Raw genomic sequence first — 25,893 nt, 5'->3', positions numbered from 1 at the left:
AGCAAGCAAGAGTGACTTTTCGTGAGCTGATTGGGGTTCGTTTGTCAGAAGCAAATTAAGACAGCAGTGCGTTGCGGAACGTTTCGCTGGCTGCATACAATTACAGAGGAATGTGCTGTGTGGCGAGCAACACACGCCGAAAGCACAAGCGTGTCGGTGGTCGTGATGGACAGGCAACCTTGACGCCGGCAACCTGAACGTTTTCCGCGAGTCCGCCAGCTATGCAAGCGCAGCTGCGATTATTACCAGCAAGGTACGTAACCACTGATATAATAAACTGCAGGGATACAGGGCTGATGTTCTCGGTTACTCAGTGTCGCAGATGTAGTGATCCCTATAGCACGATCTCGCGAGTAGCAGCGGGTCCGTCAGCGCATACAGACAAGAGTGCGCCTGGCGCCTTGCGATGACAGCGTTTAAGTTCGGGGATGCAACCACGATTCGCAATGTTTTGCTCGTAGCATTAGCAATGTATTTTCATGGCCACGCAGGAACGATATCATTGAAACGTTAATGTTCCTACGCGCTGGTAGTTTGGAAAACGGTTGACACTATTTTGCTCTGTCGTAATTACGTGCCAGGGAAGCTGCTGCCCGTAGGTGAAGGGGGACAACCTAGAACAAAGACCCTTGTAGGCAATGAATTTTATGAAATATCTCGTTTCCTTTCCGTAAGAGTGCTAAATGCGCAGTTGCTATGCAATCCATTGTTTTTCGAGAAATAACAAATCTTGTGTCAATAAGTACAACTTGTACGATACAAATTACTGCATAGGTTGCCATAGACATAACTAATGCACTCTGCGCGTTTCCATGTGTAGTTAAAAAGCGCAAGGCTAAGCGTATAATCACTGGAAACCTTGTAGCAATGCGTCTACGAGAAGAGCATGAGTTCTAGTTATTTGTGTCTTCAGCGCCATTTTTAGCTTAGATCACTATGTTTGCTTTTGAAAACAAGGTATAAATCTCTGATTTGCTAATCGGAATTTCAGCCACAGCATTTGTACACTAAGCACACTAGCATGAAAACACACAAAAGCGATAATGTGCTGTATGCCCTGGCAAAATCAAAACTGAAACTGCCTTGAAAGCATTGGCACTACTTGGCGTAGTAACACTACCACGCCCAAGTAGCTTTGGCTGTGCTGCCGTAAAAAACATACTAAGTTTCTTTATGGTGCAAGTGCCACAGAAAGTTGCCGCCGAGTATAAATGCTTCATGCAGCTTTCTCAACCATAAACCTCAACACAAAAAATCGACAACAAGATATAATCCAATGGTACTTCCGAAAGAACAAGCACAGGTGTATTCTCTATATCAAGGTCAAGTTCGAAACAAGTTAGGGAAGTGAAAGCAGCATGCTAGTGTAATAAACAGAATTCGCTAATCACGAGTTCAAATAACCTGTGTCCGAAATTGGGATTTACATAAGCAGTATTAACATAACCTTGAATATCCGTTTTACCTCACCATTCTACTTGCTTTCGCAAATTTTACTACCATCGGTCCGGGGTAACTACTACACATCGTGATTCCATTGTAATTTTAAAAAAAGAATTATGCCGCGAGTAGGTAAATCCGTGTGTCGCGATCTGGAACAATGGCTTACCTCCAGGACCCGGACCAGGGTTCTGTGCCCAACAAGGCCGATTTCGTTGTGCTGGATGTCGAGCTTGCGCAGGCGGGTGTCAGTGCGCAGTTTCACTGCCGCAGCCGACGAGAACGTCTCTCGCAGTGCGCAATTGGACAGCGTGAGACTGAGGAGGACACCTGTGCAGGGTAGTCAACACGATATGACAACATCTCAGCCAATAGGTGGTCGAAATTTCAACCCTAGCAATGAGTTCTGCTCGGTATACCGGAAGCAAATATCGAAGAAGATGAAGAACAAAACATTATTCGTAGGAAGGACTTCGTTGCCCCTAAAACGGGGTAACGCCGTGTGGTCGGGCCCCTATTCCAAGGCATCGCGAGCCCTCGCCATTTTTTCTGCTCTCCGGACCAGCCTGAGCTGATCCCGAGGGCGGAGCTAGATAGCAATGCCTCCCCCCTCACTGTCGTGTTATTGTCTTGTTCTGTGTGAGCTGTGCACTCCCATGTGATGTGGTAGTGTGTCGGTGTGCTCCCACACCACGGGCATATGTCCTTGTATGCGGTTGGGTAGTATATGTGTAATTTATGGAGGTTTGTATATGTGCCCGTTTGGAGCCTGCGTAACGTCGCCGAGTCCAAGGCTGAAAGGTTCCTATACGGTGCTGAGTAGAGCCTTCTGGATTCCCTGTAGTGTTGAAAGATCGCTTTATAACTCGGATCGATGGGTGATGAGTCCTTCACAGTGTTGCCATGGGCAGCACGGCAATTAGTGAAACCTCGTGTCGCCTTATCTGCGTGGAGGTTCCCAGTAACACCCTCGCGTCCCGGGGCCCATGTTATCGTTTGGGTATACCTGACGTCAAGGTCTCTGTTGATTTCGGGAAGTATCCGGCGTGCCCTCGCGCCGATCTGTCCCCTCTGATACTTCCTACATGCGGCCTGAGAATCTGATTTTTAGTGGAGCATTGCGCTCTATGCCTGCTCTTATAGCTAAGGCGATGGCTATCTCTTCGGCTTCTAAAATGGTTGCTCGGTAAACCGAAGCACATGCCGTGATTTTACCTTTACGGTTTACGACAACTGCCACCATATTCATTGCGTTGGCCCGATATGGTGAAGCATCCGTGAATCGTGCAGTGCCCAAGTTTTTTGTTTTGTTTATGTATTCTGCTCTAGCTTTTCTCCTTCCTGCGTGTAATGTCGGATCCACGTTTTGTGGTATTGGTGATACCCCATACAAAGCTCTAATCTGGCACGGTAGACCTTTGGTGTTTTGGTATGTTCGTATGCATTCTCCAAGGCCGATTCTTTGAAGAACTCTGCGGACTGTCGTTTGCGCCAATCGACTCCTCTGCGCTATGAGTTGGGCCTCAATCAGCTCATGGAATGTATTGTGGAGGCCGAGGGCTAGAAGCTTCTAATTTGTAGTGTTGCGTGGCAACCTCAGGGCTGTCTTATATGCCATCCTTATTTAGCAGCCTTTTCTTCCTCCCTGTTCATGGTATGGTAAGGTAGGGAGTACATTAGTATGCTAATGACGAGGCTTTTCACCCGTCTGAGGGTGTCCTGTTCCCCCATTCCTGCCCGATTATGAGCCACACGGGCAATCATCCGCTTAATCTGTTGCGTTGTTTTTCTGATCGTGTTTAAAGTGTGTAAACATCTGACATTCGATTGCAGCCACATCCTCAACACTCTTACTACTGACCTCTCAGGAATAATTTTCCCTTCCAGCCTGATCTCGATTTTGAGTCTCGGGTCAGTTCTTACGTTTTTGGTTTTTGTGGGGCGAATGAGTTCTGATTCCTCCGCCGAGCACTGGAGTCGTCTTTGTTGGGTATAGTTTTCTATTATGTTGGCTGCCCATTGAAGCTTTTCTCCCAAGTTGCCCTTGGTTATCCATATCGGTATATCTGCGTATAGGGAATGATGGACGTCAGGAATTTCTTGGAGTTCTTTAGCTAGGCCAATCCTGGCTATGTTAAAGAGTGTAGGCGAAATCACCGCACCCTGTGGCATTCCTTTGTTAGGAGGATGGATGACCTCAGATTCATCGTTTCCTACTTTGATAACTGCTGTTCTCTGGTTGAGGAAGCTTCGGATGTACTCGTACGTCCTTTGACCGCAGCTGGTCTCTGCAAGTCCATCCAGTATCCCTTTGTGACTTACGTTGTCAAAGGCCCCTTTTATGTCGACAGCCATGACAATGTGTTCTCCTGCCTTGAGGACGTTCGTTAATACTTCCTCTTTTAAAAGCAGGAGTATGTCCTGTGTTGAAAGATGCTTTTGTGCATTACAAACTGGAGAAGCGATTGCTGGAGCCAATACCACGGCTTATTTGCCATGTTGCCATCGTGCTTTCTGGCGCTCTGTACAGTGGTGAGCCCTTGCAGTGATCATTGTACCTCCCAAGTGCACTCAATGCGCTCTCCATCGCTTCTTCAATACCATCCCCGTTTTCTTACCCCCAGTGTAGGGTAGCCAAACCGGCTTTCGCTCATTGCTTTCTTATCCCAGAATATTGCGGTAGGTTGGTAGGTCACTATTTGCTCTCGTTTCTGGCCTCCAATGAAACCAAATGAATACGCGATGGTGGCGTCAAGCCTTGGCCCTTCAACTCAACTTCATGCCCTACACTAAAGACGTTAAACTCTCTGGGGCTTAACCGTTACCCAAATAATCATGATTTGGCTACATCAGAGAAGAACACAAAAAAACTTAAAACGGACGTATCGAGTGCCACGGGCTCGGTAATTAGTTATCCTGCATTACTTGAACGCTGCGCGCAGGGCATTTCAGGGTGATGAAGGACACGTGCGCTATCAGTGTACATAGCATTCTTGACATGGAAATGCCGGAAGCAGAGTTTCCAAGAAAGCGCTAGCCAGACAGACGGGTTTCGTTTGGGGAAAACATACGTCCAATAAGGTTTAAGCGTTTTTTCCTCAGAGTCACAATTAGGCCAAGCTCACAAGCCATATCTTGCGCCACAGTCAACTAGCTTTTTAGACGTTTGAAACATGCGTCATATGCCAATTTCTCGCATTTTTGACGCGTGACAGCTGGCGCTTTGCGACGTCATGACTGCCTCACCCTCGCGACCTGCCCACATTTATTAGTCCCGTCTTCGTAGCAGCTAACACTACATAGGAGTTGTGCGACATTGCAACACCTTCACGATTAGCCTCGATCAAACAAGTGTTACCCTTCCTTCGCCGCGGTAAAAATGCGATATTGTCTTTTTGACCTAGCCCACGCCACAGAGGCGCACATGACTGTACTCCACTTCATCGCAGATTACCTCACAATCTATTTCTCTCGCTTATGTTCTTGGGGCACTTAAATTACACACTTCGTATTCAGTATGTTGTAAGCTAGAGTTTACCGGCCTCAGATGACCGGGTGGCAGCGCACTCGCGCGCGTACTCGCGTTCAAAGTCAGACTGCAGACAACAAACCAGTGACCACAATCTAAAGAGCGAATCACATCTATTGGCTTGAAAATTGTCCCTTATACTTTAGGGACAATTTAGGGACACACGCCCGAGTTGGGTAGAGTGCTTGCCTCCGATGAGGGAGGCATAGGCGTGTTCCATGATTAGGCAGGTGACGGGGCAGCTGGTGAATGTCAGATTCTCCAGGCGGCTCGTCTGCGTTGACGTCGTGCCCTCCTCAGTGGCTGGAGACGGCGGACGTCGAGTCAGGGCAAAGCCCAACTCCTGGAGGTCCTCGGGGTTGATGGTACAGGTTTTGACATGCAGACTCCTGAGACTTGCACTCCTCATTGCCCCTTCCAGCAGGCCTGTCGGGGAAGCGGTTTCTGATCCGTACGCCTGCCGAGAGTGAATGAAAGTTCAGGCATCAAGGTGGCGCAACTGTAACTGGCGGCGGTACCCCAACACTTTTCTCACAGGCTGAAGTTCCCAAAGATGTGCTCGGACGTTTACGCAATAACAGCACAAATATGAAAAGAAAGCTCGAGGGATTTAAGAAATAAATTTGGGGCTGATATTTCCGAAGTGAATGTAATTGAACGCAGGAAAAAAAATCCAGTCGCGTTATGCAGAAGTGTACATAAAAGAAGCAGTTCAGTTTTCTGGGATGTCCGGCTTGTAGGTACAGTGGCTTACGAAGTTTCAGATTTCGAAGGTACACATACATGGAAGCTTAAAAAAGAGGAAGCCCTAAAGTTGCTTGAGACTTCGACCACCCTGTGAATATTTGGCGGCCAATATGGTCCATACACGTCCATACTTTAGACTACCAACCTTGCTTTCTCTTTATCATGCATTCATTCACAGTCACTTCACCTATTGCATTGCGACTTGGGGCAATACATACAGTTCTCACCTTGTTCCTTTACAATACGTCCAGAACCAGGCCATCCGCATTATTACTTTCCAATGACCCCGATGTAGTGCATCTGCTCTTTTGCAAGAGCATCGCATTCAAAAATTCATAAACTCTTTCAATTAAACATGGCAATCCTTGTCTATAATTCCCTTCACTCAAACATTCCCCAAATAATCTTTAACACTGAACAACTTGCTAATCATAATAATACTCGATTTTCATTAGCTAACAACTTCTTATTACCTAAAATCAGAACTAATTTTGGCAAATTTACTTCATTCACAGCGATGTCTTACTGGAACTGTATTCCAACGGACATAAAGCTGCCTCCTAGTATAGGCAGCTTTAAGAAGCATTCATTTACATATTTATTTAACTTGTGAATGCTGTAATGTAATTTAACATGTTCACATTGCTTCATTATGGGTAAACCACTATATCTCTTTAACGTTTCACATTTCACCACATTTCACCAACATTTCATCATATCTGTCCACTTGTTTCCTTGTGTCAGTTATTGCTGGAACACTGCTTCTAGGCTATATTTCACTTCCCATGTTTTCTTTTGTTTTCAATTCAGTACATGATGTAATTCTGTACAGCGTTATGCCATGTTTTTAGTTTACTTCTTTTCTTGCATTAATACATGTTAACAATTCTACCTCTTTGCTGTATTTGCATTAACCTGAATTATTTTGTTACGTTTATTTGTTCAAAACTCAGTTCTGTGTACTATCAAATAATGTTTCGGTTCCTTTGCTGTAACCTAACTTGTTTTGATCTTTCTGATTAGAACAGGAGGTCCCCTACAGCCTTGAGCTTTGGGACCTCCTTCTGTATATCTTGTTACTGTGATTTCATTTTGTGAGCGAATAAATAAATTCTTCTTCAAAAACAAAAGTGGTACACGAAGTGGTCCTCGTGCATTAAAATGTGGTTGCAGCTACCGAAAATCCAACATGAGTGGAAGTCCAAGAGCAATAGTCGCAATAATTGTAGTGAAGACCAACTTTACGAGACCCCAAAATATTGAGCTTCGTCGCAAGGCACATGTGCAGAGTCGCATTTCTCGACAAGATATACATTACCTGCATCTCATCGACTCTTCCAGACATCGCGTTTAGCAGGACAACGACCTAGCTGGTAAGCCCACCTTAGAGCTTTTATTTCAACTTTTAGAGCGCAGCTCTTTGGCGTCCGTTCCTGGGTTTCGCGTCGTCGTCGGCGTTGTCGTCGGCCTCGTAACCAGCTCCGCCCCCCTTTCATCCCCCCAGCGCTAGCAGCGACCGACTGATACCGCTGGATGCCGCTGACGCCGCTAGAGAGTCAAGATAACGTGACTGCATAGAACACCGTCGCCGCCATGCAGAAAGAGGAGGAAAGGGTCCCCCCCCCTGTTCTTGTGTGGCGGATAGGGTGCTCTTCAGTTGCCGACGCGCCGGTTATTTCACGTAGGCCCCGGCACGTCGACGAATACGTGACCACCTTCCCACGGCTAGACCTGGTTCTTAGCGCTGCGGAAGCGAGGGTATCATATTGTTTGTGTCGGCATCGGCGGCGTTGTCCCTGAAACCAACTCCGCAGCTGGGGTTGACTCACTATCGGCGTCAGCGGCATAAGTCAGTCGCTGCTATCTCTTCCCTCCTCCCTTTATCGTGTTGTCCGCTTGCTGCGCGCGCTTCTGCCCCCATCGTTTGCCGCTGGGTGTACACGCCGCCCCCCTCCCCCCTCTTCCTGCGAGTCTCCGGTTGTCAAAGCGCCGGCTCGAACTTAATTCCTTTCTTCGCTCCTCCTCCAATGCAACCCCTGTGCGGTGGCAATCAGAGAGCCAGATCGGTGGCGGCGGATCTGTATATGTGCACCGCCCGAGCCGAAATTGCCGCTGCCGTTCGCCCTGTGCGGTGGCAATCAGAGAGCCAGATCGGTGGCGGCTTGACATAAAGACAAACAGCAATTTCCTAACACTTATGCGGGAGAACATCCCGTTCCTCTCGCTCGTAACGCGTCCTACGGCTGTGACAACCTCGCGAGGCACTTGTATAGATCTCGTCTTTGAGAATCAAGCATTGGTGTACCAAGTCGAACATATATCAGTCTATTTCTCCGACCACAAAGCTTCCTTCATGACTGTCAAGAACTGTTAGTGGAGTCTTTGTTAAAGGAATACGTGTGAAAAATAAAAAAAAAATCTGTGATAGCGCATACATGTGTTGCTCGATTTCTTTGCCTCAATCTATCGAAAAGGTGAAACAGCTTATTTGCTGCGCTCAAATTTCGCATTAGGAAGTAACGTAATCGTCGGTAATTTTTTTATATGTACGGCACGGCACTGTCACGTGAATGACAGTGTTTTCTGTCTAAGTTCCGTACGCTTTGCAGACTCCCGCTTGTACGAGTAATGAGGTTACTAAGACAATATGCGGTACCTTCAACATGCTGAGAAGGTGTCTTTGGGTGGGGGATTGAAGTTGGGGGATTGAATGGGGGATTGAAACACGTATATGTGTTGACATATATAATAATAATCGATGGCATGCTCCACGCTGAAAACGTTAAAAGAACATCATTAAAATTGAGCTCTGGCTCAAATTTTATGCCGCATTTTGAATCCGACCTGGAAATCTCAACGGAAGCTTCAGAGGCTACATTGCGCTTAGGTATAAGTGGGGATGCCGTCGAGGAGTAGAAGTGGCTGAATTGGCTGACCGTCGGTACGCCACTACGGGGAACCGTCAGCGCGACCGCAACAAACAAGCAAGAGCCAGCACAAAACGTTTTTCTGCTGGAAGAAAAGATGGGCACATGTCACCCTAGCGATGTAAATAGCAACCTCCTCAATGCCATATTGAGAACCAACTTGAAGCCCCTAGAAGAGTCGTGAAAAAGCGTGTCCATGCCTACTGAAGCACCTCTGTTCATCTGTACGTCGAAAAACTGGACTAGAAGCCCGGACGGCAGCAGAGACGAGTCTGCGGCTGTTAACTTGTGTGCTACTCTCTGGCGAGGGACAAAACGGGACAAATAGCTGCATAATAGTGCCAGTGAGGCAGTTGTGCTCAAAATAGGAAGTCTAGCTGATTAGTTGCAATAGAAGATACTCATATAGATTTGCTGAAATTGCCTAGTATGACGTATTGGAGAGGACTACGTCATTAAGCTACGTTAAAGACAAGGAATCGACCAGAGACGGTGAACTGCCCCTGTAATAGGTTGAGTCCATTGTACAATCAAAAACTTCCTTTCGCAACACTAAGTTCTGTTTCCGTCATTTTATTTGTGTTTGTACGAATTGCAAGATGCTTGCGCACACCGAGCTCTGCAGAATACTGCTATCAAATTGGTATTCTACGGAAACCATCGGTTTTAGATAACATATTTGTGGATATGAAGGTCAGGACTTGTGGCATGTTTAGTAGCATTGTTTAAAGGAGCATGTGCGCAACCTTCCTTGTTACTTCCCAATAAGAGATCACATAATCATCGTAAGCATTGCTCCACGCTCTCTGATAGCATAACCTTTGGCATCGCAACTTATGAAAGACTAAGGCATAGTGGCTGTGCCCGGTGAGCATATTCCTGCTTATCGCGGAGAATGCGGGCACTGTGACTGGAATGAACTACGACAAGGTGACCTCAAGAAGCATGGTGGTGCAGCAGAAATAAGTTCAACGTTTGTTTCCATCGAGGAAGCTATCACTAAACCTTAATTACGAATAGGACATAAATGTACCGATGAGGGCTGGAACGCTTTTCGCCTCCCCTTTCCATATTGGCTTATAATTCCAGCCCTTAGTGTAGAGAAGTAGTGCCTACACCTGCTGCTGCGACAAGCATACCGTCGTTCGACGCTGCTTTGCCGCTTGGCTATCGCGTTCCTGCTACTGCGTGAGGAGGCGCTAGCTATATCACATAATGAAGAACTTTCCAATCCAGTACATTTCAGAAAGACGTGCATCGTGCATAGGCCAGCAAGCGAGACAACATACAATTGTGGCAAATGTTGGCATTCACATCGCCACCGGGAGTGCATTGGAACGATTCAACGACTCATGTACCAAAGGCAAGCAGCCATCGTTTCCATCTAGCTATCGGAACCGCAGTCGTCAACACTGGTGAACCCGACGCTCAAGGCAGAAAACACAGGATAAGTATCAAAATGACGTGGATAGCAGTGCTCGTAGAATTGGTGCATGGCAGAGCTTTCGAAAGCCGGAAGACGAAACGGCACACCGCTATAAAAAACCTGAAATTTTCGGCGCCGAATGCACGCCGTAATATTCTCAAGCCACGGTGGCGACGCAAAGATATATTTTTAAGGGCTACATCTCGAGCAAGCACCCGCGAGGATGCTGTCGCCTTCGCGATATTATGAGTGCGACTTGTAACCGCATGCCTCCCTTTCGAAATAGATGGCCGAAAAGAGTTCTTGAAACACGGCGAAGATAGCGAGTCAGCACAGTGCTAGAAACGCTGTAAGCTTCAAACAAAGTTGTATAGAAGAAAGAAAGAGTGAAAGAAAAGTCAGTGAAAGGAGAAAGTGTTTCATTTTTTTTAGCCAGATCACTCGCGACAGTGATTCAGTTCTCAATGGTAATTATTGTTAGTACAATATTAATTTGTCCTATCCTGTTCCCGGATACATGCAGTTCTTGTGTCTCTACTAGGTTTTATTTGCCCTTTTTTGCGAAATTCTGAAGAAGCGCTGTTTTCTTGAACTCGGAAGAGATAAATACGCTTGACACATGCATAATGACTGCAAATAGATTCCTTTATAGCCCAACATTTTGTTCAATATGGTGACTGCCAAGTCGCAAACTTCAACTGACAATCCCGTACCGGCCAAACCACCACGCTAGCAACTGCTATGAACGCTATACTCAGACACATTTTCTAACATATTAAGCGAGCGATACGGCAGCAAAGTGTGCCTCTTGTACCACTGCTGGAAATAGTTCCCCCATTTGTGTTCGCGCTCTCATACGCGGAAAATACAGAACAATATTCATTCGCTCTTACCGCCCATATTTGAAGCTACGCGTAACATTCACCCACTCAGCTACCGATATCCCTTTCGAAACTCATGTTTTCGCACACGCGAGACTGTTGCACATTTTAAGCGTACCTCAAAGGCGAAACAGCGCCCGTGTTTCCTGGTGAGTTCGTTGCTTGCGTTCCCGCTTATCAGCTCCCCTAAGAGAATGACCGACTTCAACATAAATAAGGGAATCCTATGTACCTAAAACGAGTGTTTGCAGCGCCTACGCGAAGACCAAGAGAACGCATCTGAAAATAAGCAACGTCGGCATTCACTCGGAGAAGGCAGGTCCCAAACAGAGGCGCAAAGAGCGTCAAACACGCAACTCATTTATTCCAGGAAGCACCCAACATACTGACACAGAACACAAATGGGCAGAACCATTGCACTCGCCGCAAGTGCAGGAATGGTGTGAAAATATGCTGCTTGCAGTGTCCTCTTATTTCTTCTGTCGTTTTAAACCTTGCGCCGCACATCGTTTTTAAAATATGCAGCAACTAGACCAGTATAGCACTCTAATCTACGAAACTACGGTACAGTCAGTACAGGCAGAGTGATGTGTTGAGGGCAGCACTCTAGTAGTGTGGTAGCGAAGTGTAGCATCTGGCGACTGAAATCTCCACTCACTACACGCGAGTCATTGTAACTTGAAAGGCTTTCGCGGTATGGCGCACAGACGAGTACTTTTGGTTCGAGCAGTGTAAGATATGCGCGGCGATGCATATGATGATACGTGCCATCGTAGAAAGCATGGTTTTCGATATTCAAGGAAAGCGAATTTAACATGAAGCGAGCGTGTGACACAGCCGATTGATTCAGTGAGAAGACGCGGAAGGAAGCGGGCACCGTCAACCATATTTAGAATTGGCTGCAAAATCCAACGCGGTTATGTCGCCATACGTTGAGAAGTGCTGTTGAGTAAAAGATGGTTTTCTGAAAGCGACGTATTGCGCCGAGAAATAGGAGGCCTTTAACTAGCCATCTGTTAAGAGATTAAGCAGTACCATTTAGTGTTTATCGTGTCCTATTTCTGGCTACTTACATGGCTTGAGTAACTATATTCACAACAAGCATCAGTATTATCAATACGTCAGAAACAGTGCGTGCGGCCGTTTTGCAATAGCAACCGCGGAATACAAGACTGGAAAGTGAGATATCGCGACAGACCTGCTCTGAGACGTCTCAAGTGACAAGTTTGCTCACTCTTATAAGCTGAAACAATGCCAAACGCGTAGACATGCCTTACCACAATTTTGTCGATGGTAGGGTGGTTGCGGAGGAATTTCGAGATGGGTGCACCATCTCGTGCCATCACAAAGTCGGGTGGAATATAAAATGTCCTTAGCGTCTTGTTCAGAGCCAACGCTTCCAGAAAGGTCGCGGCAGCGTCTTCAGTCTGCGCCTGCACGCAAAAACAGTACACAAGGTGGAGTCATGCAGCTCGGAGCAAGGCCACGTTTGGGAAGTCGTTCGGCCATATCCCCTTCATGGACAATTGAGTCCACTGAAAATTCAGTTTCATCAAATGTCCTGTCCCCTTCATAAACGTTACAAGTATAATGCAGCAAGAAAATTAAACTTACTTAATTCAAGCGTGCATGCTCTACACGAATATCGGTTAGCAGAATAAATATTGTATTCCCAGAAAAATGTGAGCGCATTCTTCTTGACACTTGGAAGAATATTGCCGACGTGAAAGATTTTCAGGAGCAATAAAAGTTAACCCCGAACATGTTGCATTGAAACAGGAAAAGCACACAGCCGTTTCATCGTCTAACACGTTTCCCAAACACATGGTCCTGTCACATTTGTAGCCAACGACAAATTAGATGCGTACGACACGTCTTCAACATTTATGTAAAGCAAGCTATTGACGTAAGATATCAGCGTACATTATTGTAGTATTCCGGCCAGGTGCTGTGTAGACTCAAGGTGTTCTAGAAGTGCATCACACTGATTGCCTTATTGATAATCTACCGCTCATGTGAACGGCGCTGGCACCAATCACACTCCTACAACTCGGGATAAAATAATAGTTACACTTCCTGCATTGACCAACATTACATTTCCCGCGCAAATTTCTCGATATCAAAACCGCACTAGTGACATTATCTGCAAAGTCAGTGAATCATACGTCAGGAAAACACCCGAAATCAGTGCGTGACGACTTAATCACTTTCTTCAAAGCCGGTAAAGAAAGAACAGCATAAAAAATTACTTAGTTTTCTAAGATTCGACAATGTACACGAATGCAACAAATTTGCGTGTAAAAGCATCTTAAGTTCATAGATATTACTAAATGCAATACAAACTTCCTCTTGAAGCTTTCTTCAGGTAACGTGAAGCATCCGGCGCAACGTTTCTATGTAGGGCCGAAATGAATAATTACGTGATAAAATGTAAGCTATGCGTGAGGTGTCATCAGAGTGTATACCGATAAGTGTGCCTGCGCAGTAGTACTTTTCAAAGAGCGCTAGTATGTAAACCCGATGCACAAGCCAGATCAGAATGCTTGTCGCCAACGTTGCCATTTAACAGCATCGAAAGTAATTGTGCGTGCACCGTAAAGACTGAAAGGTGTATGCTTGGCTTTAAATGTTCCCGTCTTTATGAATAGATGAGAGTTCTTAGCAGCACTACTATCCTTAAGATGTTTACGTGGTCCTTTACAGTAAACGTGTCTCAGCGCTTGCAAATATAGCTTGAGTTGGTACTAGAATGACATTGGAGAAAATAGTTTAGAAATGCAGAGAAATAGTTACGTTCATGTTTTGAAACGACAGAGTAACCAGCGTGGTAGTTTCTTGAACGTATTTGGCCAGTGCCTCGGAGATTTCTGCGTCGAAGTAGACACTTGAGAGGTACAAGGCGCAGAGAGAGCTCATGCCGGAGACCGAGTGAGCCCACCGAACGCACTCAGGCCGAAGTGCCTGCGGGGATAGGGAATAGAGAAACGAGGGGGAACGTAGATGTACATTTAGATCACTTGCGCGCCACTGCACGTGCCCTGCTGCTGCACAGTCAGCTTCAGACATAACCCGAACAACCAATATCCGCTTCTACATTCTGACAATCCGTATACCCGTACGAAACAAACACAAAGGACCTCGCGACAAAAGCTTACTGGCAGTTTCAGAACACCACCACCAGATTTCCAGCAACGTCAGCTGGAAACGAAGAATGGTTAACGCGTGTTCGGGTTAAGTGCGACGAAGACTACAAAGCAAAGAGTTGCAATCGTTTGACAGGCAAACAAAGGGTCGCTATTGTAAACAACTCACACTACAATATCTTCCATCTGGGCATAGGCTTCGAAATAGCGCTCAGACAGAAGCTTTATAAAGAGAGTGCTCCGAGACGCAAGTTCGGATGATAAAAAAGCTTCGCATAGATTTCGCTATATGACAGTCGGAAAGAGTTCTTATTTGAGGGGTCAGAAGTCCTATGCGGTATTTTTAGGAAACATCACGGACAATGTCGATGTGCCGATATGCCAGTTTGGCTATGTGCCGAGTTCTCATTATGGCTTCCCGTCACATTCTTCTTTTAACACATAATGGAGAATAGAAAAAAAATGCCCCCCTACACGAAATTGCGGTATTGTTCCCATTTCTTTTCCCGCTTCGCGAGTGGTCACAGTGATGCTTGGCCCGCATTTTCAATGGTAACAGCTGGCCATCAATGGTGAATTATAAGTGTAGTGTAGAATTACGTGCACCAGTTCGCTACGCCATCGTGGCGCAGATCTTGCCTCGTGAATTGCCGGGGCTGCATTTGCCAAGTATACTACGCATATACTACGAAGACACTTGCACCTGTCAATCCCCCGACTCAGCAGAGAATGTTTTACGTTGTGTATGCATGCTTCCCGACTGTACGCACATTTTTTTTTTATTTTCACTGTGAAAGTTGCGTGCACTAGCATCCTTCGTACAAATGACAACAGCTGCGCATGTCGCGTAATAAGGGTCAGACGGTACATGAATGAGTTCAGTGGGCACAAACTATGTGGTATAAGCGTTCTTCATCGATTCGAATCAGGAGCATATGGCTAGCCTGAGCTCGCCCCTGGTGTCTGCCATACTATTCCACATGATGTATGAAAACAGTGCTACCAGTTTGGACTACACAAAACACTACCGGGATGATATCGATGTTTTCGTCCAAACCTGACCCAACTAGCCCGACAATAAATAGTCACTAATTTTACAGGGTAAGTTGATGCAAGCCCCATCGCAAGGGGCTAACGAACGCACTAGAGCAGTCCTGGACAGTACAGAAACTTTGTAAAAGTTATTGTATCAATGCGAGTCACTGATTGAAAACATTTCTGCACCGGCCTGCGCACAGCGAGGCATAATGCATCGAAGCCCTACGGATGGAGGTGCGAAACAGTGGCAGTAAAGCAGAGGCCGCCTTCTCCCACATGCTACACTGAATTTAGGTATCGCGAGGCTCGGCGAACTCGGGCAATAAAATAAAGAAAAACGGAGTAAGCTAGTGCAAAGTCTAAGGAACATGAGGCTGGAATCAATCGTGTCGGGTTCAGGCGCAGAGTTCGTTCCCGCAAGGGGCCGTCGCACACTCACTATGCCATGTTGTTCAGCGATGGTTCCCTGGTACTCAATGCATTTGACGCCACCGGCGCCATTCTGTAAGGCGTGCCAGAACATCTTGTGTTCGAGCGTGCACGTTGTCATGTCCACAACAACGCGGGTCACGCATCTGCAGAATAAAAAAAAGATCGCGCGCAGCAACCAGCACATTGCTAATGAGTGACCATCGCCGCTCATACTACACGAGCGCCACAAGTAAAGACAGCGCGGGTGCTACATTGAAAATAAGTACGTGTGCGCGCAGGGCTCAGCACCGTTATGAATATGAAAAACCGAATCTCGCTTTGGAACAGGCGTATTGTTGATGCAACCCATACCTCTATTACCGATGTGCAAGAGACTCGGAGAGTTCACGCGCATGCAGTTTCTTTGCTTCTGAAAAGGGGTGTTCATCTTGGGAAATCAAGGTCTACACTTGCAAGCCTTGCAAGGTGCACGCAAATGGGTATTAGCTGCGTGGCCACGAAGCAGCGCGTTGATTTTGCTTGAACAAGCATGTCTCAGAGACTCGAGCGACGCGCAGCCAGCAGGGCTACCACGTCAGAGTAAGTAGACGCACACTCACGCTTCGCTTGATCGGCTTTGTAGGGAAGTGACGGCAGCGTTTACGTTCCGCTGCTGGTATGAGCGCTGCTCGTGCGCGCGCTGTCGTTGCCGCTGGGCAATGCTTTGGACGCACCAATGCGAGCGAAGCGTATCGTAAACTCTTGGCGAAAAATGTCTGCTTATTTTAAGTTTATTGGTGTCGTCCTCGCTCTTTAATGCACCGAGCAGTACGGCACACGTACAGGCCTTTCGACCAGTTAGCCTATATGGAAGTGCTTGAAGACTTCAAATTTTAAAGAGGTACACGGACACGTCTCTTGATCTGAAATTTTTTTCCTTTGCTGTGTTGAATGTATGCATCTGCATTTTCTGCACTTCTAGTTCTCTAAGGACAGTGGTTTTCATTATGCGTCTTGCGTTTGTTCTATTTGATCTACAATGCTGTAACCACGCATAAACTTGCTTACAGAAGAACAAGAACAAAGAGGGGCTGTCGGTTACCTGTGCTGCCGTAGCAGCAAGTGCGTCAGCAGTGAAAGCCGAAGCACGTCCGGGTAGTCCGGTGCATTGTTGTCGGGCCAGGCGAACCCTGTGAGCGAGAACTCGGACCACTTGTGCACCCGCAGCTCGAAGCAGCACTTGGCGAGCTGGCGATTCCACTCTTCCATCTCTCCAAACAGCCAGCAGGGCTTGTCAGGCTCCCACGTGCACGTTCGTTGGAAGCCATCTTCGTCGCCGATGGTGTCGTCCCCACCTTCTTCGCCGTCATCATCAGGGTCGTCACCTCCGCCACCCTTACGGCCACGACCTTTGCCACGAACTGAGTCAATGACGGTCGATGGTGACAGAACAAAGAAAGATCACTTCGCAGTGGCACCGCAGCGCGTACAGTGGAGTCTTCAAAAAAAGACTCATTTGTTAACCCTCTAGTTCTTTACTGGTTGTGGCTGTCTAGTATCTTGTCTATAGGCCTCCACACACGAAATAATCGGCCTATGTATGGCCTTTTGTACTACAACTAGATACGTGATGATCTAATGTTTTCTGGGAAATTTCGTTATGAAAATAAAAAGCACCCCAAAATCCCTACGGACACAATTATAAGCCGTCAATCACATAATTCTTAATAAAGCGAAGCTTTCTACGCTTTCTTCCTACCGCTTTGTTTGTGTATGCGCTCCTCGGTCGTTGACGAGATACTGGGGGTAGTGTACGTAAAGCTGGAATCCCGCGCGAGGGCATCGTCGTCCTTGCTCCGCAGGGTGAAGTTGTCACGTAGTCCCTTCACACCGGCACCACCGGAAACCGCACTGACTTGGCCACAGCGTGTATTCAGGATGCTTACTCTATTGGAACGATTACGCGTGTTGCCGACGCACAGAAGGCGAGAGGGTCCTTTGCGCCCCGCTTTGATTACTGCACTTGCATTGATCACCCACAAATGAACGAAGCACGAACTTTCCAACCGCAAAACGCGATTCCATGCGACAGCGAGGCGCACGGAGCCTAGTACGCTGACTACCGGTGCTGGCTGACGCAAGCAGAACGTCAACTCGAGGGGCGCGGATTTGCGCTCGCTCCATCTTCCCTGTTTCTGTTTCGGGCTCACCGGAAGCCGAAATTGGCCACGCCACACTCCCGCAGGTGATCGAATTTCTGCAGACCTAAGAGTAGATATGGTTTGTACGGGGACATCGCTTCAATTTTTCTCAGTTATGATGAGCCGGCCGAAGCTATATTTTTAAAATTTAATTGGAGTACGTTTAATAGTATCACCCGTCACCTCACTGTCGCCATCGCTGTCAGCATGCTCCCGAAGTAATTTTTTTATTACAAAACGGCCATTTTTTAATGTTACGTAATGTCTTCGTAGTTTTACCCTGTATAACGATTCCGTTCCTCGTCTGTCACAGTGGGGCATAGCCATTCTAAAGGATTCGTCGAGAGCGCAGTGGCACACATGTGCCCAGTGGCTATATTGAAGAACACAAAGCAAATTGAAGGATCCGTTAAGTGTAATTCATGGTTACATTACCAGCCGCTTAAATGAGCCTGTTAGCCGGCATTATCTGTTTTCTACAGGAAGATTGTTTTCTTTTGTTACGTGGTGCGCATACGAGGATATATATATATATATCCACGCAGATATTCTGCAAGACAACAGCCGCGATCAGGAAACTCCGCGGAATCGCAAAACATGGTTCGTTATGAAAGCATACAAGGAAACAAGAAAACAATCGTTACCGGATTTGCCGCCGCGTTTTTTGGAACCCCGTGATGTGGACGGAGCTCCACGGGATGTGGACGGAGCTCCACGGGATGTGGACGGAGCTCCACGGGATGTGGACGGAGCTCCACGGGATGTGGAAGGAGCTTGAGCACTGGCAGCTTCAGCCCTCACAGAAGGCCTCGCTCTTCCGCCCCCTAACGCGCGCCGGAACTCGCTGTGAAAAATCGCGGTGATATCGTTCACTGTTGGCTGGTTCAAAGTGCAGAGGCTCTGTAGCAAAGCCATGTAGTCCGGACTCAGAATTCCGGCACCGCGTGGCGCCTGCTTTGAGGAGCTCGCCATTTTCTGTAATGAGAAAAGAGCGCGTAAACACATCTTGCCACCGCAGCTAGAGCAGTTAAATAAAATTTGCCTTAATCTACCGGCTGTGCCACGCGCAATCATTTGGCAGTTTGAATGAGCCATCTGATATGATTGATTAACTGATGATTGATGTGTAGTTTTTATTGGCGCAAGAACCAGATATGACCAAAGAGCGCCGTGCACGTTGGGACCAGCAGCAATACAATTGTCAAAATTATAAAACGAATTGCAAATGGAAGAAACGAGGCTAAAGATTAGTCACCGTCAATTGCGTAGGATATATCCGTATTAAATTATTGACAATGATACGTAATATGTGCTGCGATTATAAATATGTCGCGACGAATGGAGGATTAGTAACACGTATAGTTGACATTAGCGCCATTACCTCGTCAGGGCCATTGAACGCACGTGTGCTACAGAATGCTTCCATTGCAGATACAACCTTCAAGCGAAGGCAGAGAAAACAACCTGGCCAAATGAATTTTTAATATGCGAGTTTGCCAAGAAGTTCATCTGTTTTAAAATCAAAACGAAACTCAGTCCCCGTCCACCTTTTGAATAAGGATGACAAGCGAAGCTGCGCATGTGGGCCCCTTAATGGCGAACGGCACCTCCGCCGCGGGTCGGCCCGGCATTGCACTGTCTCCGAATCAGTCCACATATGGGCAGTTTTTTGCTTACCACGCCAACAACGACACGAAAATTTTCTTGGATGGCAGAGGTACACAGCTTCGCTGCAAAAGGGGTTCGTTGCCCAGGAACAGTGCTCAGTGTAGGGGTATGTGGTCACGGCAAGCGGAAGGTACCTTTTTCTCTCTCCCTATATTTCAGGGCATTGAAGAACTTGAAGAACCGAGACAATTACCCCCCCCCCCCCTACTACATGTCGGAGGATCGCTTCTCAGTATGCACAGGTAAGTGCAGTAGGTATGTGCAATTCCTTATTCTTCAAATACGCACTTCCTTGTGCCTTGCAGTTCTTTCAGGTACATAGTTCCCCTATTTTGGCTTGATAATATGTAGTTTATTCAATACTTCAGTATCCCACAGCCCCTGCCGATACTTCCTCAAATTATGGCGTAACAATGACTTAAGGTCTGTAGCTGGTATACGTTTATGTCTAAAAAATAATCGACGTAGCATTTTTGTCAGCAGCTAGTTTGCCTTTTATTGCTACTCTAGCCAAGTACGTAACACAAGAGAATACTTTGGTTGAACATATATATGCAAAGCATACTAGCTTGTTCATTTCATTAAAAACTTATTTCTTTTGAATTTCATTAAAGCTCTTGCAACAGTTCATCAGTCTGAATATGATAGCTGGATTGAATTTTCTTTGCTTTATGTGCTTCACAGGTGAAAGCATCACGTACGCCTTAGCCGTGAAAATATTTCTTTTAGCATTTACAACGCCGGACGTCATAAACGACGTCCGGAAAGCTGCACAGGCAACACCAGCTGTGAACTTCAAACAACCTGTATAAAATGCGCACGAATACTGCGCCTGAAGTTCGGTGAAATGTGACTATGGGTGTCTCAGGAGCCCGTTTCGTTGGATTGTCGCAATCGATGGTCTGCCATTTCAAAAGCGCTGGAAGGCAATTGAGAATCATTAGGACATTTTCTACTAGTCGGTGCATGTTTCTTTTCCAACCCATAATTCAACGCCCAGTACACCCAGTGCCATGCTGCAGTATATGATGATGATCGTTTTTGGCCTTCCCATTGGAACGGGGCGGCGAAAAATAGTCGCCTAGCCTGCTTGCAGCAATGAAGTAGGCTATAGATGAACTTCATTTTAGTATTTTCCTATCCATCTCCTCAATCTTATTTTTCCTTGTTCAAAACTTGCAATTTCTACAGCTACCTGCACCTGTACAGGGTACGATCGTATCAATCTTTTTCCTGTACTTTCTTTCCCAATCAGTACTCTAAACGCCTTTTCCTTATCTAGACCGTTGACCAGGTGATGGTTGCGCGCACTTTAAATCCCAGCACTTGCGGAAAGTGCTCGTTGCCTCACTGCGGGAGCACCTTCGCCTTCCATTTGGGATGTGCTCAGTGGTCTCCGGATTTTCGCTGTAGCATGCACTTGCCCCATCTTGTCACGAACACTGAGGCGCTCGTGTTTGGACTTAACTTCCGCCAAGAACCTCTCCATCGTCGTCACCGAACCCCTGGCCGTCTACCATAGCGACCCCAAATGTAACTTGCTCGAAATAATAAACACCAAAATATTTATGTATCTGTGTTGTACATTGTACGAGCTATGCAGCTTCACTTGTCATCCATTTTCACAGAGTGTAATGGCAGCCGAATTATTTACTCTTCATTTTTAATACACTATGCAAAGCGGACGCTTACGAATTGCTTCAGATTAGTTACCGGTTTTATAATATCTATCTGCGGCAGGCTTGCAGGGATTCGTCATCGAATGCGTCCAAACGAGTTCTGGGTGTGTATTTCGTGTCGACTCCACAACTGTGCCACATTTCGCAGTCATTGGTTTGGCCATTGCTTGTAAGCAAATATAAGACCATTACAGGAACACGTCACGAATGCTGACATAAGAAATGCGCGGTGAACGTGCACGAATTGCAAACTTGCAGAACTTGAGCTAAAGCGTCACAGAGCACCCAGAACAGAAGGGAACGAAGACAGCACTTGTCTTTATTCCCAGCTGTTCTACATGCTCTCTTGCACTTTACCTCCAGTTAAGCAGTACCAACTAGCCCACCATGCAGTGTGTTCTACACATCCAGTACACATCCGATCGCTTGGAATGAGTTTAGGCCTAGCTCGTTGGCCGTTCGATCTCGACCCGACGGTCTTCGTGATTCGTTCGCTGCTCGTAATAAAGCGCCTATATTCGTCAACAATCAGCCTCAGCACATTCATGTCGCTCATAAGCGGAAATACAATGAGTTTTCCCGACGCCGTTAGTAGCGATGACAAAACATGCTAGCCCGGCGAGCCGCTTCAGAGAATTGCTGAGGCGGCTGAGATGACCGCTTGCAAGTCGAAATCGCGCAAACGATTTATAACTTGCATTTTCAAGGTAGCTCTATCTGAGTTATGTCATGTCGGAACCAAAATTGTAGCCGATTTTTATGCCGCCGTGAGTGGTGAATGAGGCCAGCGTCTCGAACTGGGAGGAAAAGCACCGGGACGATGCAAGCGGCGAAAAATTTGCTCGCCGGGTCTGCTACGTTGCCATGACGTACACGCTAGAGGCGCTGTCATTGGCTGCGGCCATCCGAGCGACACGACAGTTGTGCGAACCGGTGCGACCACATCCAGCGAGTTTTAAGTAAAGCGGTAGACACACCGTCCGATTCGGTGTCCGATCAAGCGTCGGACACGCCGGAATAGCAGCCGGAGTCGAGGTGTTTTGCGGTTCCGAAACGCCGGATGGGTCGCCCCGCGTGCGGCAAAACCGCGCAAATTTTCATCGTCTGACGCGTCTGACAATAACGGCGTGGCTGGCATGTGACGTTCTGTGACGTTGCCTGCACAGAGGCGGGCACCGAACGGCCAATTTCTCGCAGTCTTTTTTTTTTTTTCTTGCTGGCGAAAATTAGTTTTCGACACGAAATAGTTGTAAGACAAAGCACGCGAATCTTGTTCCAGACGCTTCTGAATGCGACCGCGATGCGATGTAAACGAGACAACCATTTACAGCAGTAAAATTTCTATCCGAAAGAATGTCACTGTTTCGTTTACCCTCGACGATTCTTCCGCGTTCCTCTTGCACATTCTCGGTTAATGATAAGACGACGGCTACCTAAGCTTTCCAACGACCAAACAAGTGTAGGCGATGACTAAGCATATAGCATCGCTTAACTGCATTGCAAAATCGTGCCTACACTCGCCTATATAGGCAAAGTCATACGGTAGATGGCATGAATGAACGCACGCCACCGATTCGCATGCTTATACCGTTCGAAGTGTAGGTTTTTTTATTCACGGCATGACATTATTCGAGCACAGAAGTTGTCATTAGTAAATATTAGCTTCAGTTATACAATTAATTACCATACCTTGTATTATTTCAAAGCCCGAAAGGGTCACCGAAAGCGGGAGAGAGTTCAATAAAGCATTGAACATGAAACAAATTATTCCTCAGCTCATGCTTTACTTTGCACTTGCGGTTAGCTAGCATGCGTGCGTTTCTTTTTCATTTTCTACTCCGTCCCAAAGAAAATTAAGACGGAAAGCATGAGCAGTGTCCCTTTGGGGTGCAAGAGGGCACAATGTCGAACAGCGTGACGCAGGAAAAAAAAAGACAACACAAAAGAATTTCCTGTCCCTGTTTGACCTGTATCGCACCGCTAAAACTGTTTCACAGGCTTAAGCGATTTGACAGCGAAGTTTCCTATAGCTAGGGTCGCGGGATTTCTTCGTGGCGTAAAGTAGACCAGGAGCTATCATCATCTGTGGCTGTTTCCCCCAAACTCATACCGCCGTAAGGCAGAGGCTAAATACAAGCACTCAGCAAAGTGAAGCGAACAGCGCATCCATTGTGTGGAATTACGCATACAACATACACAATAGCATACGTTTCAATCAAGAAGAAGCCCAAAGCAAGCATCCCAATCGCATAATTTATAAGGCGTGTCAGCGCCTACATGCAATGCGAGGCACGTAGCGCTCCCCGCATACATTTCCCCTCAAAGATTACAGTAGCTCAAGCTGCTGCGAGGACGGCAGCGTGGCTATCATACGAAGCAGAGAGTGACGTAACTACACTTTCATGCGTGAAACAGCCCGCCTAGCAACTGATTTGTGTTGTGAAAGTGCCATGGGAAGGCCAGGTAGGGTGAGGACTCCTGAAGGGCAGCGCGCATACGAACCATGGCTAATTTCTCTTTTGTCGGGTCCACTCTTTGTAGGTGCACAAAATAGCGGCGCAAGCCAATTCGCGGGCCGTCGAAACGCCTTATGCTAATAGTTAGGTAACGCACACGTGAAAAATTTCAACCTACGACGCTATGGGCACTCGTTCTAGTTTTCGGTTACAGCCACCATCATAGAGTGGATTGGAGACCACCTTTTCTTTTTTTTTCTTTCGACACACTTTTATTTTGCCGATGCTTTGTTGCTGCCCCCACGAAAACAAGGCTTACCTTCAAAGATTCCTGGTGCCCGGCCTCGCTACGACGTGGCTCCGTAAATGTCCGAGCAGAGTGCGCTCCCTGCTAGCGTCTAGTGACGGGGCCTGCGGCTACACAACTACCACATGGCTATCGGCGGCGATACAGTAGAAGGAATGGAACGCGGTGGGTTGCGTAGCTGATGTCAGCACAGCTTGTAGCAAAGCGAACGTTTGCGCTCACGGCGCCTGCAGCGACACGATATCTCGGATCTACGCGAAACTGGGCATGCGCGACAAACACTGCGATAGTGCTGTGCATTTGGACTTATACGACAGTTTAGGCACCAACCTCGAGGATAAGACAAGTCACGTCCCGTTCAGGACAAAACTTATTATACACAGAATCAAACGAATATCGTGGGTACGGACATGACGCACGTGTCGCATTCAAACTACCTTTTACAGTAGCGGAACAGCAATTTCTCATTTTGACGTTAGCTTTGGTTAGCTCTTTGCCGCAGTGTCCAACATGCATGCATGTAGCCCATGCAATCTCAAGTTTACCTGAAATATTCAATAATAATAGCTGAGCCTGACTTGCACTGATCAATGAGGCATTCTCGCTTAAAAATACCAAAATGGTTTCGTCCATTGTTATTAAAACGGCCACCGGTGCGTATATTGCGCCATAAATCTACTTCTACCATTCAAGCTTTTAACAGAAGTTGCGCGTTCGGCGCGATTAAGTTATATAGAAAATTAAATGCTGAAGCTTTACACACCAAGCCACGTTGTGATTGTGGCGCTCCGTACTGTCGCACCCCGAATCAACTTTCACCACCTGCGGTTCGATAACTTGCGCCTCAATTTAAGTGCACGAGCATTTTCCCATTTCGCTGCCGTAGAAAAGCGGCTGCCGCCACCGGGATCAAGCGTCCGAACCGGAGCTCAGCAGCGCAAGGTCATCAAATTGCCATCACAAACACGCCAGAAAAAAAGTTAGTGGAACTAAGGCATGACAACAATACGACGCCCTTCAGCATGCGAGGCTAGAAGCTACAATCACGAAATCAACCTTTTCGAATGCGCTGGGTTGCAAAATAGGTACCGCACATATTAGTGCGCTAGCATTAGCAATGTCGGAAGTGCGAAAAAACAATACGGCAGAACTCATCTCACGATTACTGTCCACGGTAATGCGAACAGCAGTGAAGCAATGTAGCGGCAGACGACATTCCTGAAGTAATGTTTGTTTGACACGTGTAGTGGTAATTGTGAGACTTCCGTTGTTTCGGTTATATGCCACATAATCTGATATCGTCCCATCTTGCTATGGCGCTCGTTAGCCGAGGTAACTCATGAGCATGGAGGCATATCGATGACCATGTAACGCTGACGACATTATGATGAAATGACGAAGGCATGATATCGATGGAACGACAAAGGCGTATAACGAGATGGCATCACAACAATGAGACAACAATTCTTAAAATATAAGGATGGTACTACAACGACAACTGGACGACAACGACATGAGTATAATGAGATGAGTGCGACCGCATGAAGACGATGGCTCGGCGAGGATGATATGACAACCGGAAGACGAAGAAGCGGGAATGACGAGGATGGCATGATCAAGGCGGCATGACTACGTATGCGCGATAGCGCCTTTGTAACGACAGCGCAACAATGACCATAAATGACAACGGCGGCATAGTCGGGATTGAGTGGCAACTGCATCTTTAGGACATAATGACGAACGAGAAATGGTGTCGAATTCATCGGTAGATCGTTAGATCTACCGATGTAGATCGGTAGATCGAAGGAGGTGGTACGATGACAGTATGATGACAACTGGATGGCGATACTGAAGGGATGACAATGATGAATTGACAGCGTGACGAAGATGGCATGACGACAACTGTATGACGATGACAGCATCACGAGAATCGAATATCGAAGTTATATATAATGATAACTAGGGAAAGACACGAACGCCATCCCAATGACGACCTGACAGCGAATGCATGAAGACGACTGTACGATGACGATGCAGTGA

General features: G+C 46.8%; 1 protein-coding gene across 1 annotated transcript in view; it reads right to left on the bottom strand.

The window, feature by feature from the left end:
* Positions 1-24,064, bottom strand: part of LOC142592773 (uncharacterized) — a 32,392-nt gene extending 8,328 nt beyond the window's left edge. The window contains exons 1-8 of the mRNA XM_075704439.1: positions 23,866-24,064; positions 18,388-18,718; positions 16,645-16,963; positions 15,571-15,706; positions 13,744-13,911; positions 12,228-12,383; positions 5,159-5,426; positions 1,610-1,770 (exon numbers count right to left, since the gene is read on the bottom strand). Of these exons, the coding sequence (XP_075560554.1) occupies positions 1,610-1,770; positions 5,159-5,426; positions 12,228-12,383; positions 13,744-13,911; positions 15,571-15,706; positions 16,645-16,963; positions 18,388-18,715 (1,536 nt within the window). The 5' untranslated portion in view covers positions 18,716-18,718; positions 23,866-24,064. The remainder of the gene's footprint in view (positions 1-1,609; positions 1,771-5,158; positions 5,427-12,227; positions 12,384-13,743; positions 13,912-15,570; positions 15,707-16,644; positions 16,964-18,387; positions 18,719-23,865) is intronic.
* Between the last annotated feature and the right edge of the window lie 1,829 nt (positions 24,065-25,893).

The sequence above is a fragment of the Dermacentor variabilis genome, chromosome 9, assembly GCF_050947875.1.
Source record: "Dermacentor variabilis isolate Ectoservices chromosome 9, ASM5094787v1, whole genome shotgun sequence".
In the NCBI taxonomy this organism is placed as follows: domain Eukaryota; kingdom Metazoa; phylum Arthropoda; class Arachnida; order Ixodida; family Ixodidae; genus Dermacentor; species Dermacentor variabilis.
Note: the sequence above shows the minus strand (reverse complement) of the source record. Positions and strands in the feature narration are given on the sequence as shown.